General features: G+C 30.6%; 1 protein-coding gene across 15 annotated transcripts in view; it reads left to right on the forward strand.

The window, feature by feature from the left end:
• The window catches only part of Samuel (SAM-motif ubiquitously expressed punctatedly localized protein), a 626,277-nt gene extending 614,217 nt beyond the window's left edge, over positions 1-12,060 (forward strand). For all 15 annotated transcript variants that reach the window (XM_072529705.1, XM_072529707.1, XM_072529706.1 and 12 more), the window contains one exon: positions 7,445-12,060. In XM_072529705.1, the coding sequence (XP_072385806.1) occupies positions 7,445-7,678 (234 nt within the window). In that variant the 3' untranslated portion in view covers positions 7,679-12,060. The remainder of the gene's footprint in view (positions 1-7,444) is intronic.
• Positions 12,061-14,022: the final 1,962 nt, after the last annotated feature.

Raw genomic sequence — 14,022 nt, forward strand, 5'->3', positions numbered from 1 at the left:
ATAATGTTTTTCTTATATCTTCTCCATATCCATGGAGACTTTTTTATTTCTAAAATAAGTTTATTTTGTCTGAGAATGTCTCAGCGGATCGCTATACAAATTATTACATTAAAATTTGTAATATAATTTTTTTAACACCCTCCAAAAAATATAGGACTATAGTACTTTCTGGACAATTTTTTGTCTAAACGCTAAAAAGCTTAACAGCTGACGGATTTGCTAAAACTGGATCAACTACAAAATCCATTAGTTTCTATAATTACAAAAGATTAAATATTGCCAACAAATACCATCCGCGAATAGATAAAATCCTTGATACTGACGTGACTACTACGGAAGAATATACCCAGGTAAGCACTGCAAAATCTAATAGGAGTAAAAAACTACGGAAAACAGGCAGAAATCAGCTCAGCATCATGAGAGGTTTCCTTGCTGGACATGCGCCAGCCAAGGAATATCTGCTTACAATAAAGCTGTTTCATAGAGATAAGGTGTGCAGATTCAGTGGCGTAGAACTTAAAATAGCCAAACATATTTTGCACAACTGTGAGATAATAGATCGTATGCGGTAAGCACCTTATGGACACCTTCAAATGATTCACACTAATTAACACAAATATCCACTACTACCTACCACCAGACCTCTACAAGCTGGGGGCTTCACAGTTCTGAAGTAGTAACAAGCTTAACTAGAGAATACCAAGTCAATTGGCTGCAGTATGACTAATGCATAACACATAGCTCTCAGGAAAAAAACCCTCTAGGTATTATAACTATAATATCACTATATTGTTCTGCAGCTATTTTCTTGTATCATCGTAATACAATTTGCTACTTTTACTGGTGATAAACAACATTATCATCATCATTCTGGCTTTACAACACTGCGTTGGTCCTAGCCTCCTCAAGAATCATTTTGTCAGTCATCCCTATCCATCATCTTCCTCCACCAAGCACGTATTTCCATATTTCTCATATCTCCATCGATGTTATCAAAGAACCTTGTTCTGGGTCTTCCTCTTCTTCTCTGACCAATGGGTCTTTAATGAGCATTTTTTTAACTGTTCTTGTTACATCCGCATTACATGATCTATCCACCTCAGACGTCCTATCTTAATCTATAAAGTTCGTAGTTGTATCGTCTACTTTAAACTTTGTTAGAGTCCATGAACCATATGTTAGGAGTAGGCGTATTATTGTTTTGTAGAACTCTTATATTTCTTGATTTAATTGAGGATTTAAGAAAGAGATTGAGCTTAAAATAGCCTTTATTGGCCGCGCACAGTCTTTGGTTTATCTTTGCGGTGGTATTATTTTCAGCGTTAAGGGACGCTCCTAGTATGTAAATTCGTACACTGTCTTGATGGCGTCGTTTTCCATATCAAGTGGCCGTAGGATTTGTGGTTGCTTGCTTATTGTCATATACTTCGTTTTGTTGGTGTTTATTGGTGTTTAAATCCATTTTTGTAGCTAATTCTTTTTGTGCTACATACGCCTTTCGTACAGCGTTTTCCGTTCTTAGAACAATATTGATATCATTAGCATAGGCAAGTATTTGCACTAATTTATTATATCGAACCGGTAATTGTGATGGTGTGACATACGTATTATTTTATCCAGAGCCAGATTTACCAGTATACAGGAGAGACGGTCTCCCGGGCGCAACCCGTTTTGTATTTTAAAAGGTTTAGATAATTTCCTCTGGACATTATTATAGTTAATATATGACTTCTTCAATGATTCAATTTTAAATTTCCTTAACATTGCGCTTATTTATATATACACTCACATGCTGGATACGTGTGCAGTCTCGTTATTTTTGGTGTTAAACAATTAACTGTGGTGGTTGTAATAACGTATACACGTATGCCTCAAATATTTAATAAAAAAACTCGAAAAACTGCAATGTTTTGTGTGCAGATTGAATCACGTTGAAATTATTTCATTTGCGGAGCATACGTCAAATATATGTAAATTATTAATAGACAATTTATTTAAATTATTTTCTATGATAAAATATTTTTATTTAGGTATAATATTTCGAAGAAGTTAAATTTTGATTGTTTAAATAACAATAACTGCAAATTATAGGATTATAATTATTACAAACGAGAGTCTAGGGGCCGGTTGTTCGAACGCTAATCAAAACTTGATTGTAATCAAATATTTAATTACAAGCAAATACGTCACATCAGCTGTCAAAATTATTAAAAAATCGCTTATTATTATTATTGATTTATAAATAAAAACATGAAATTAACATCAAAAAGAGTTTAATTATGGTTTATTTTAAAATTAAAATGCAAAATAATTAAATTGAATAAAATAAATCGGTCAACGTAACCTCAAAATGTGATTTAATGTGTATTTAATTTTAATTAAATATTTGATTACAATCAAGTTTTGATTAGCGTTCGACCAACCGGGCCTTGTCTGCAAAATCACTTTTTCTCGTCAGACTCTAGTTATGCTCCAATATAACCGTTAGAGACTCTACTATATAGTAAGGACTAATTTTTGACTTATACCTTTTTAATGTTTGACGGGTATAAATAAATTGTTTGATAGTTATAAAATCGATCACTTTCACCCGTCAGACATATATCAGAAACCAACTTCTGTCAGACAATATAAAAAGTTGTTTTTGCTGCTTCTAATGAAAATATTCTGACAAAATGGGCTGGTTTTCTATGAATTTCGTCACTGTCGTTTTTCCAACATGTTCGAGTCCGAGACGCTTTAAATGATTTATATTTATAATCAGACAATTTTGTTTTTGTGTTTTTCTTTTAATTTTTACCTTATTTAATTAAAAATAGCAGTATCTAAAAATTTTCGGTATGTTGTAAAATCCTTATGTTTCGAGGAAATTAGAAGAGAAAAACGCTACAGAACCACAAAATGTCGCAGAAGGAGTCCGTCTCAGTCTCGGCCTAATGAAGCAATACTTTTGAGAGAGTATCATAAACTTTTTTGCACTCTATTAACTCTTTTGAAATTACTTCAACTAGTGATTTCAATGATCATACATCGAGATAATGCATAAACTCCTCGTATAAATATTCGACGAAGATATTCAAGAAAATCTTTATTTGGCAATAAAATTTTGTCGATAAAGTACCTTTAATTTCACGTCTTAATATCTTATTATAAATCTTAATTGGTTTATACAACTTTGTCATAATAATAACTTTCTTATTAACAGATACGCGTAGTATTAGTTTTTTTATATTTCTTATACATTCTTATTTAGAGAACATTTTGTAAATAATAATATGCATGTTACTAGTATTAAATGTTAATTATCTTTCTTAATAAATAAATAAATTTTATTAATTTATAAGTAATTTTAATTCATTTTGACAAAACGAAATTATGTTATTTATTTTCTTATTTACGAGAACATCATCGTATTTAATTATAAACTAATCCTCTTACTGCAAAAAATCGGATTTTTTATTTTTAATAACTGCTACATCCTCTTTGATAAATAAGTCTACGCCAGTGGTTCTTGATGTAGATGGTTAGTGGGCAATTGTTTCAATGCCGCAAGCTCTTAATGACGTTCTAATTAGTCTTCAGAGGCACGTGATTTTACATTTAGTTTTATCTTTTATGGAAATGAAAGCTTTCGAATTACAGCTTGTTTTTTTATTATTGGTAATTGGTGTTTTATACCACAAGTTGAAGGAACTTTGTGTATTATAATGTATTAAAAATAAATCAATTAAATTGATATTTGTTAATACTTAATCTTATAAGATTGTTTTCATTCTGTCTGAAAATATTGTTAAAACGATTCTAAAGCAATACCAATGAATCACCATCATTTGGTTGCTTTAAGATATTTAAACTGAGTGGATATTACGGTGTGAAGTATTTTAGTATAATTTAGTATTCACATGAAAGAGTCAGATCCGAAGAGCCAACAGGAACCTTAAGTTTTTTTCCTCTTGCTAAGTTACTTATCGATTTATCACTTTTTATTAAGTAGTAGATTTCAAGCCTTTTTGAAAAATAAAAAAAAACCTAGATAAACTGATTGTAGGGGAAAGGATGAGGTAGCAGGTTCGATGATTTCAAAGCAAATATTTAAAACTATAATCTCACCTTCCTACATTTGGTAGATAAAAAATAGATATTATAGACAACTCTCGAAGAACCAGCGACCAATAGGTCGCAAAATTGCGGATTATTAATAGTTTCTTCTTCTTCTTGATGTGCCTATCCGTTACCAATGTTGGCGATCATCATGGCAATCTTTATCTTATCTGTAGCAGCGCGGAAAAGCTGCACAGAGTTTGTATTGAACCAGATTCTGAGGTTCTTAAATCAAGATGTTCTTCTTCTTCCTGGACCTCGTTTTCCTTGCAGGATGGCTTATCTGGATTTATTTCGCATAATTTGTCCGAGGAATTGTAACTTTCGAGATTTGATGGTGGTCAGTACCTCTCGGTTCTTATTAATTCTTCTGAGGACATCCTCATTTGTGACTCGGTCAGTCCACAAGATCTTAAGTATTCTCCGATACAGCCACATCCCAAATGCTTCCCGTTTTCTGCACATATCTTTGTCCAAGGTCCACGATTCAACACCATAAAAAAGGACATAGAAGACGTAGCATCGCAGCATTCTTATTTTTGTATCAAGAGAGAGGTTGTGACTCTTGAATAAGGCCCCCATCCGATTGAAGGTGGATCTAGCTTTTCCGATGCGTGCTCTAATCTCCTGGTTGTTGGTCTACTTGAACAGGGGATTTTGGTACAGGGGATTGATATTGGTATTGCCCAAGAAGAAACTCTAGAGAAATATAATGAGGAAAGTTGACTCCGCATAGGGATTAAGGTAAACAGAATTAATGACGAATGTAGTAATTTGCGTTGGATCACTCCGCATAGGGATTATGGCTAATATAATTAATGACGAATGCAGTTATTTGAGTTGGTGGTTTAACCAAACATTTATTTATCTCTCTCAACCTTAAAATATAATAAGAACGTATCTATAAAACAAAAAGGGGTAAAAAATAAGTTCATATATTCCAAAAATCTTGTCGCATTACTTATAACTATAAGACCGTTAGATTTTATTAGCGTCTATCCATATTTTATTTATTTCTGCCACGGCTTCCAATACCCCCTCTGATGTTTTCCTTTCCTTAATCCTGAATTATCTTAATTTGTTTCATCAATCACTTTCTGTGTGTACCATTTTTTTTTCTGTGTGTTTTGGTTTCTCGCACTTTCTTGACTGTTTCATTCTCTTTTCTCCTTTCTGCTGCATTTATGGTACATTCTCTTATATTGCTTACAGATAGTGATCTTTTTCACTAGAATAGATGACTTTTCATCGTTTGACATAATCGTTTCCAGGTACCTACTCCTAAGCTGTCAGGATCTGTAACTCTTGGCCTTTACAAAACACTCGTTCTATCTTTCTCTGGTTATCCGCTGTGAGTATCATGTAGTCTGCCTACAGTAATTTTTCCATCTTAACCGGTGTTCGACATATGTAACCTGTTGTTGTCTTTAAGTTCATTTTTTTTATTTATAAGTAGTTTATCAATTATTACGAATAGAAGTGGAATAAGACTATCTTCTTATTTTATCCCCTTGTTCATCGTAATGTTTCGAGATCTGTTCTCCCCCTTTTCTCCTTTTTGTATTTCCCATTTGTACTTTACTCACTTTGTGTCTCTCTGTCACTCTTCTGTACGTACGGTATTTCCGGCTCTTGTATAGTGTTCCAAATTAATTTTTGGAGTACTTAGTCGAACTCAATTTTGAGGTCTATAAAGGTAATATCTTTATTATTATCCCCAAACGTAGCAAAATTAAAATACATACAGAAAAAAAGAAGAATAAAAAAATCATAACAGTTTGTTACAGGTTGTAAATAGAGGAATGAATTATATTCACATATAATTTTTTTGTAAGCGGTAAAAGTAATACGAATTTATCATGGATTTAAATGGGCTAAATGTAAAATTTAGGATATTATTAATTAGACATTAAGATTATTGGACATTAGATATTAAGGAATGTATATTAAAAAATTAGTTACTCTCTCATGTCAAAAAAACTTCGAGATAGAATTGAATATTATTAAGCAAATAACAGTTAACAATGTGTACAACGAACAAACCATAAACAAATTTTTAAAACAACAACTACGTAAAAAAGCCCTGAAATTAGTATTTGCACTACCATAGAAAAAAGCCACTACCTACTGCTAAATTACATATAAAGGCAAGATATGAACAAAAATAGCCAAACAGATAAAAAAAAATAAATACCACCAGCTTTTAGAACAAACAACAACTAAAGCAAATATATTTAGAACAACAAGACCCAAAACACCCTTACACACACTTACACAGTGTGTAAAAACGTTAATGTGGGGACTGCACAAAAACTTACATCGGTCAAACTGGTAGACCTTTTATTAAACGTACAGCAGAACACAAAACGACTACGTATGTACGTACTTCATCTTCTATAACGTAATCATTATTTTAATAACCAATTTCCAATTCTTCACATTCAAAATAAAGGCCCTGAGCTATCTTTATTGGAATCTACGAAAATTAACAAATTAATAATACAGATATCTACAGTTCTGAATTACCGACTTAATACAATCAGTTAAACGAATACCAAAAATAGATCACTTGAGAAGGACACTCTGCCGAAACAGCTGTAGTGATAATAAAGTATAATAAATTTTGTGGAAGATTGAAAAAAAAAGTTTTCAGTTTTTTATTAGTGTGCCTATCCGTTTCGGATGTTAGCGACCATCATAGCAATCTGTATTTTGCAAAATACAACCACGTATGTTGTGTTGAACCATGTATGTAGATTTTTCAGCCAGGAAATCCTTCGCTCTCCTGGTCCTTGTTTTGCTTCCACTTTTCCTTAAAGAATTAATTGCATATATATTAATCCTGGTTAGTATCGTGGTCAGTATAGGATATCTTTAGGATATTATACCCGGACAATAGAATTAAAAAATTAGACACAAGGAAATTGCTCTTATTAATTAAAAAGACTAACAAACTTATCTTTTTTTATATATTAAAAAAATTTCATTTTTTAAAAGATACAAAAAATATAATAAATATGTCTAGAAGTCTAGATGAAAAATAATAGCTTTATTGTAATAAAACTATTTGAAGCCCATAAATATGTGCAATTTTCACTGTATAATATGTATAGTATTTATAATATCCTGAAATGAATTCAACATAACAAAGTCTGAATGACGATTACATTAGACTTTTCCTGTACAGGAAATTTTAGGATCTATTATTATTAATAACATTTTATATCTTTTTTAAATGGCTTTTCTACAAAACCTTGCCATCTACTGAGAATTTGATTTACGACGCGGTACTAAAATCAATATAAACTTAGTATGTGATGCTTACACTTTTTTTTCGTTGCAGACGTTCCGAGATGAGCGGATAGATGGCAGCGGTCTCCCTCTTTTAACTGAGGAACATCTTACAAACAATATGCACATGAAATTAGGCCCGGCGTTAAAACTGCGATCCATTTTAGCAAAGAAATTAGGATCATGTAATGTATGTTTGCATTGCAGTCACTGTCATAATTCTGCAGGATCGCCTGACTTAGGAAACAATGCTGGAAATACATCGGACTCTGGAGGCCCGTCGTGAAACATTAAAGGAGTATTTTTAATTGTGTTTATAAAATTTAGTAAAAGAAAGGCCGAATAATGTGTAACGTATTTTGATTAAACAGGACACTACTATTTTATAGACTAATGTGATGAAACGTAAAATAATGTTTAATGGTGTTTATGAAATAATTTGCTCCAACATTTGTTCAGCCTATTACTTAAATCAAAGGTCTCAAGATTAGAGTTATATTTATTATTTAAGTAACAACAAAAGATAACAACAGCCTCTTTATGTCGTTTATAATGTATCTTATTGTTATTCTTTGTTATTCGTTCATCCTCTATTAACTTATAGTATATTATTTTTCCCATATCATTGATATGTAATAATTTAAGCACTTAATTTAATATTATCTGTGCAATTTCTTTAATAACTTTTTGATTATATTTTTTAAAAGAATTGTCCAAACTTGATTGATTCTGAAAATCCGATATTTTAAACCAGCGGTCAAAATAAAACAACATTTTTGATTCATACTTCGACTTTAAACAATTTTCGATTCTGCTAGATTAAAAAAAAGTTGTTGTGTTTTGTTTTTAATTTGTAATTAATAGTGATTCGAAATTGACGTTGTGCATAATTTATCTAGTTACAGAAGGTTATATTTATAATATAGCTCAATGAAACAATTTTTATATATAGTTTAAAAACAATTTTTTGATGTGTTAATAAATGTTAAAGGCTGGTTTCTGTAAATGTAAAATCTTGATTTAATAATCTTAAATGTATTATAAAAGTAATTTTCTCATAAATCATGTACAAGTGGTTTTTTTTCTTTTCGTTCCTCTTAATTTCTCTTTTTCTCTATCGCACATGGCTGTCTTCATCTGATATCACAATTTATTTTTATAGTCATACCAGTCTCTTAAAAATTTGTAGTTAATAAGAGTGCTTAATACGATTCATTATAAGATATGATTTATACTCGACAATATCTGCTTTTATTTAGGTATATTATACTTATACAGCGTGTAGTCAATTTCACTAATTTTTGATTTTTGACCGTTTAGTTGCAGATATATTCATGACATGATTTAATTTCACTATTATTTCAATATTGTTCAGAAGGCATTTCTCTTTAGGCATCTTAATGCAACTACTATTTTTATTGGGAATAGGCTACAATTAAGTTTAAAATTAATTTATTTTTGACGTTTCGATTTCCACTTCAGAAATCGTTCTCAAAAACCAATTTTGTGTTTTGTTACTTAGCGAAAAGCTCCTCTTATAATTTTATTTTATCTGACTCTTTCATATTGACAATTATATATTTTAAAGTAGATTTTAACATTAAAACAAACCTATTTTAAACTTAAATAGTGGCTTATTCTCAATAAAAATAGTAATTACTATTATTTTAGGTCCATGAATCAAAAGCAGCAACAACGAATTTTAAATACTACTCGTTTGGGAGTAAGACTCTTTTCTGTGAATCCAGACAAAAATATACCATTTCTTTGACTTTTGTGTGAGTCCTTTGTTATATTTGATTTCAATTATAGTAAACATTATCTACGACAAAATTGATATTCTTGTATACGTGTTAAATACGCAGAGTGACGTTATGGCTTTAAGTAAACTTTTATAAAATACAGATTGTCTTTATTTATAATATAACGTTCACTTACTAAATAGATCCAATTTATTTTGATGTAAAAATATATTATAGTTCCTATTTAATTGTTAATTCACCTGATTATATACAACGAAGCTTAACACTGTATTTGCTCAATATAAACAATATATAATGTTATATAGTTTTGTTAATTTATACATAAACATACATATTTCCATACAATACTTATAAGTACGTCCATATTATATCTCTTAATATTTGGTTCCAAGATTATTTTATTTTTAATGCGTTCATGTTGTAATATCAAAGTATAAAAACACTATCGGCATTGGTTTATTTGTATCCGTAAACCTTTTAAACAACAGGCTGCTTTTAAATAACAAGAGCCAATAGAAAAAGCACTTACACGGGTATATAAACTTACATGTGGCGACTGTCCAAAATCTTACATAGGTCAAACAGGTAGAACCTTAAACAAACGGATAGCAGCACACAAAAGGGCTTTCAATAATAGAAAAACAGATTCTAGTTACGCACTTCACGTTCTAGATCATAATCATCCTTTTATTAACCAATTTCAAATTCTTTACGTTCAAAATAAAGGCCTTAAGCTATGGAAACTAACAAATTAAAAAATACAGATATAATTCTAAATGACCAGCTTGAGACAAACAGTTCTCCCCTTCTCAACTTATTTAGTTAAATACTATAAAGTATTGGACACATAAAAAAATAGCTCACTTGAGAAACGCACTCTCCCGAAACAGCTGTAGTGATAATTAATTATAAGAAAAATTTGTGGAAGTGTTGAAAACAAAAGTTTTCAGTGTTTTATTGCTTTGAATCGGCGAAAATTTGATCGGTTTTTCCAAACTGATCTTCCCTGGCGAAATCTTCCTAGACTCTGCTATAACATATATTTCTAATCATTTTAAATTGGTATGGCGAGCACTTTATATATTACCTCTAACAAGGATACTCCTCTATAGTTTGCTTATTAAATTCTATCTCTCTTTTTGTGTATACGAATTATAAAGGACTTGTTTCATTCTTGGGGCATTTCTTCGGCATTTCACACTTCTACTATTAGCTCACGAAGTTGGTTTCGTAAAGCCTCTTCTCCATATTTTAAGTTATTTGCCACAATTGCCGCTCTCCCCGGCTCTTTTTTGACTTTTTCACATATTTTTTTATTTCTTCAATTTCTTTACTTAAGGTGTTTGGTATTTCATCTACTATTATTTGGGGTTTAGAAACAATATAATTTGCTTTAGTAGTCATTCCACCATTTAGCAGCTCTTTGAAATATTCTTTAAATCTTTCACATATATGGTCTTCGTCCACTATCAGGTTTTCTTGCTTATCTTTTACATTCATCGTTCTTCCCTAGTACCCAGTTTAATGTATTTTATCTCTCTGTAGAAATTTTTTATTTCGTTTTTCTTTTAATTTTCTTCAATACGCTTTGCTTTATCATCCATATACTTTCTTTTCCGCGCTCTTAGGATTTTCTTTACTTTTTTTCATTGTTCGGCATACCTTCTTTTGTCTTGTTTTTGCGATCGCAAACTTTTTAATCTCAAATATAATCCTTTTTTAACTCTGTTCCACATTCTTCATCAAACCAGTGATTTTTTATAAACCTGTTTATTCTTGATATATTCTTCGACGTTGCTTTCTTTATAGTGTTTGATATTTTCAAGAACTTTTGTTGTATGTTACTGACAGTACATATATTATTAGAAGTAGGTTTCTTGTATATCCTTTTGGTATTGTTCTAAAGCTATTTTCTTGTGGCACATCTTTAGTAATTACTATTTTTATGTGAATAAGCCGCAATTAAAAAGTTTATTGACATTTCAATTTCCACATCGGAAATCGTTCTCAAAATAAAAATATTAATGTTTGTATTATGAGAACAGTTCCGAAGTTTTAAACTTTAATTTTGGCTTATTCCTATTAAAATAGTATTTAATCCTTTTGGTAATCCTGCACTACCTCAAATTTTTGCAGTCCTTCTAAAGAACCCACATGATGCAAGTTGGCCATCGACAGTACCAGAATCTAGCAAGGGTTAAAATCTAATTAAGCAACACTATATAATAAGTTAAGAGCTATTTATTACACATCGCATGGAAAAATAAAATAACGAGTAAAGATAGCAATATCAACATACATAAAAATATGAACAGTTATGCTTATAGTGCATTTAAAAAAAGTAGAGTAATATTTATTTTATTGTATCAAAATGATTTTATTTCACTTCCAATTTACATTGTCCAAAAAGTTGCCATTTATGATTAATACTTTTTCATATAACGAAACTATTTAGGTAAGTTATATATACATACTTTAATTTTCGTTATTTTCAAAGTAATGAAAATTTAATAATCTTGGCGCTGAATGAACATTTTTTTATTTGCCAATTTATAGTTTTGAGTTTTGAAAAGATTGTTTATATTTAACAGTTTTCTAAAATATTTTTTCTTCTGGATTTGAACCTTGTTAGGTGCAATTAATAGAATTCATAAAATTAGGAGGGTCCTTAATCGAGAAGCAAAATAAATTTTATCTGAAAATGCATTACTCTCTCGTTCAAATATCTTATTTATAGATGTTTTTTAGTCATTTAAAAATTATTGACACAAATAGTATTTTGTACAGTTATTCGTACAAGTTATATCTAGTTATTAGTGATAATTTTGTAAATATTGTATTTTGTTATATATTTAGTTCTAATTATATACCTTCAATTTAGTCAAAAAATTAATAAAATAATTTAATTTAATTGGCCTTTAAAAATTACAATCTGTTATCCTTTTCCTTGTCCTTTTCCTTAATTAAACAAAGCTATTAAGGTTACATGATACCATTACGACAGTTCCGTGAGATTTATTATATATAAGAAAGTCCCTTGATGAAAAAGAAGAAGTAATAAAGAAGTCTAAAATTTTCGAGATGTCATCGAAAAATCCTAAAATTTCTGATGAAGACTGGAACGACAGAAAAAATATATAAACAGATGTTGTTGACGGTAAAAAGAATAGTTGGAATTGAGTTTTTAAAGTTTATAGTTCATAGTTTATAGTTAATATTCATTCTGTAAAAGTATTGTAAACAACTTGGTGTTTAAATAAAATTGATTTTAAAGAAGTATAACATTGGTGACAGCGGTGAGATTAAAGAAATGCTTAGTAACTGATACGTCTGGACCTCTGCATGGTTTAAAAAAAAAGAAGAAAAAGAGAAGCTCAGGAGGTAAAGAAAAAGCGTAGACAAGAAGAGGAAGACAAGGAAATGAGTTGAAAAGTGGCGCTAAATATCATAAATAGTTTGTCTCATATTCACTAAAATTTTCGGTTTGAGTTATGTCAAATGTCCAGTAGAATAGATATGGAATAGATATAGAATTGGAAAAACAATAAAATGATGTAAAAAATAAAATAATAGAACAAGAAAATGATATAAAAACAATTAACAAAATCAAATAGTACAATAACAATAATTTAAAAACCGATGTAAAATAAAAATAAAAATAAATTAATACAACATCATAATCATTAAAAACAACAACAAAATGATTTAAAATCTACTTAAGACAAACAAATAGATACGTTAGAAAGAACAATTAATACCAAAGCTTCTTTTTCTAAAATCGTTTCAGTAACTAACGTCAAATTTAAACAAACAGCTTCATTATCTTCCATAATTGAACCAGGTATAATTAGAACTATTTTAAACCACCCACATGCGATGGCCAAACAGCATGGGAAACTTATTGGTTTATAGCTGCAGCTAGGACAAAGGACTGAACTGCGAAAGAAATGGCAGCTTCCTTGATAGTGACTCTTCAAGGACAGGCAGCAACCATCTTGCAATTTACAATACACATCTATCTGAACATCAATCTTATGAGTGATATAAGGTACCTTAGCATAATTTCAAGTCTTACTCTGGAGTAAGACTTGATTAAGACTTAATTGGATATAAAGAATAAATCACTAAGAGAGCAATAACTACGTTAATGATAGCCATTTGTTTTAGAGTATGCGAAGGGTTTGTGATATCCGCAGTTTAAATAGATAGTTGTTTTTTGGGGACATACGGTGTTGAGGTGTTCGCTTTGGCATATCTTGAGCGATATAATTATTTTTATCTGTTAATCTGAATACCTCTCAAGACCCCTTCAGCGAATTTGGGCTCTGAGCCTGTGAAGACTCTACGAAATTTGTTGGAATGTTACTGCTATCAATTAATCAGATTCCTTCTGTGTTTGGAAAGTTCATCTCAGTCTTTATTAAGCTCATCAATGTCTTTATGAAAAGGTTTTTGTTCACGCTGGCTGCCCATTACCTCTGAAAGTTAGTTTAAAGTCTCCTAGACATGAGGTTTCGATTGTCGGTGGGTTTACGTGAGATTGTGGTGCCTATGGTGCCTCAAGTTGTCACCGATGATATTTCAGAGTTTAGATTGAAGTTAGTTAACATTGATGAAATGGAAGTATTGTTGGCAATGTTTTCTAACCGATCTAATTTTAAGAGGCGTTTCACAGGAACTCGTTGAATTTAATGATTAAGAAGAATTTCCGCTGCTAGCAAATGCTGGGAGGGATACTTTGTATCAAGTATTTGTATGGATTTTGATAGACGGGTGGTTTGGATGTATGGTGGGGTAAGATGGTCATAATATCAGAAGGTTTGGTTTGCGACGGGTTTTGGGATGTTTTTTCTACAGGCTTTTTTCT

This window comes from Diabrotica undecimpunctata, chromosome 4 (genome assembly GCF_040954645.1).
Source record: "Diabrotica undecimpunctata isolate CICGRU chromosome 4, icDiaUnde3, whole genome shotgun sequence".
Lineage (NCBI taxonomy): Eukaryota > Metazoa > Arthropoda > Insecta > Coleoptera > Chrysomelidae > Diabrotica > Diabrotica undecimpunctata.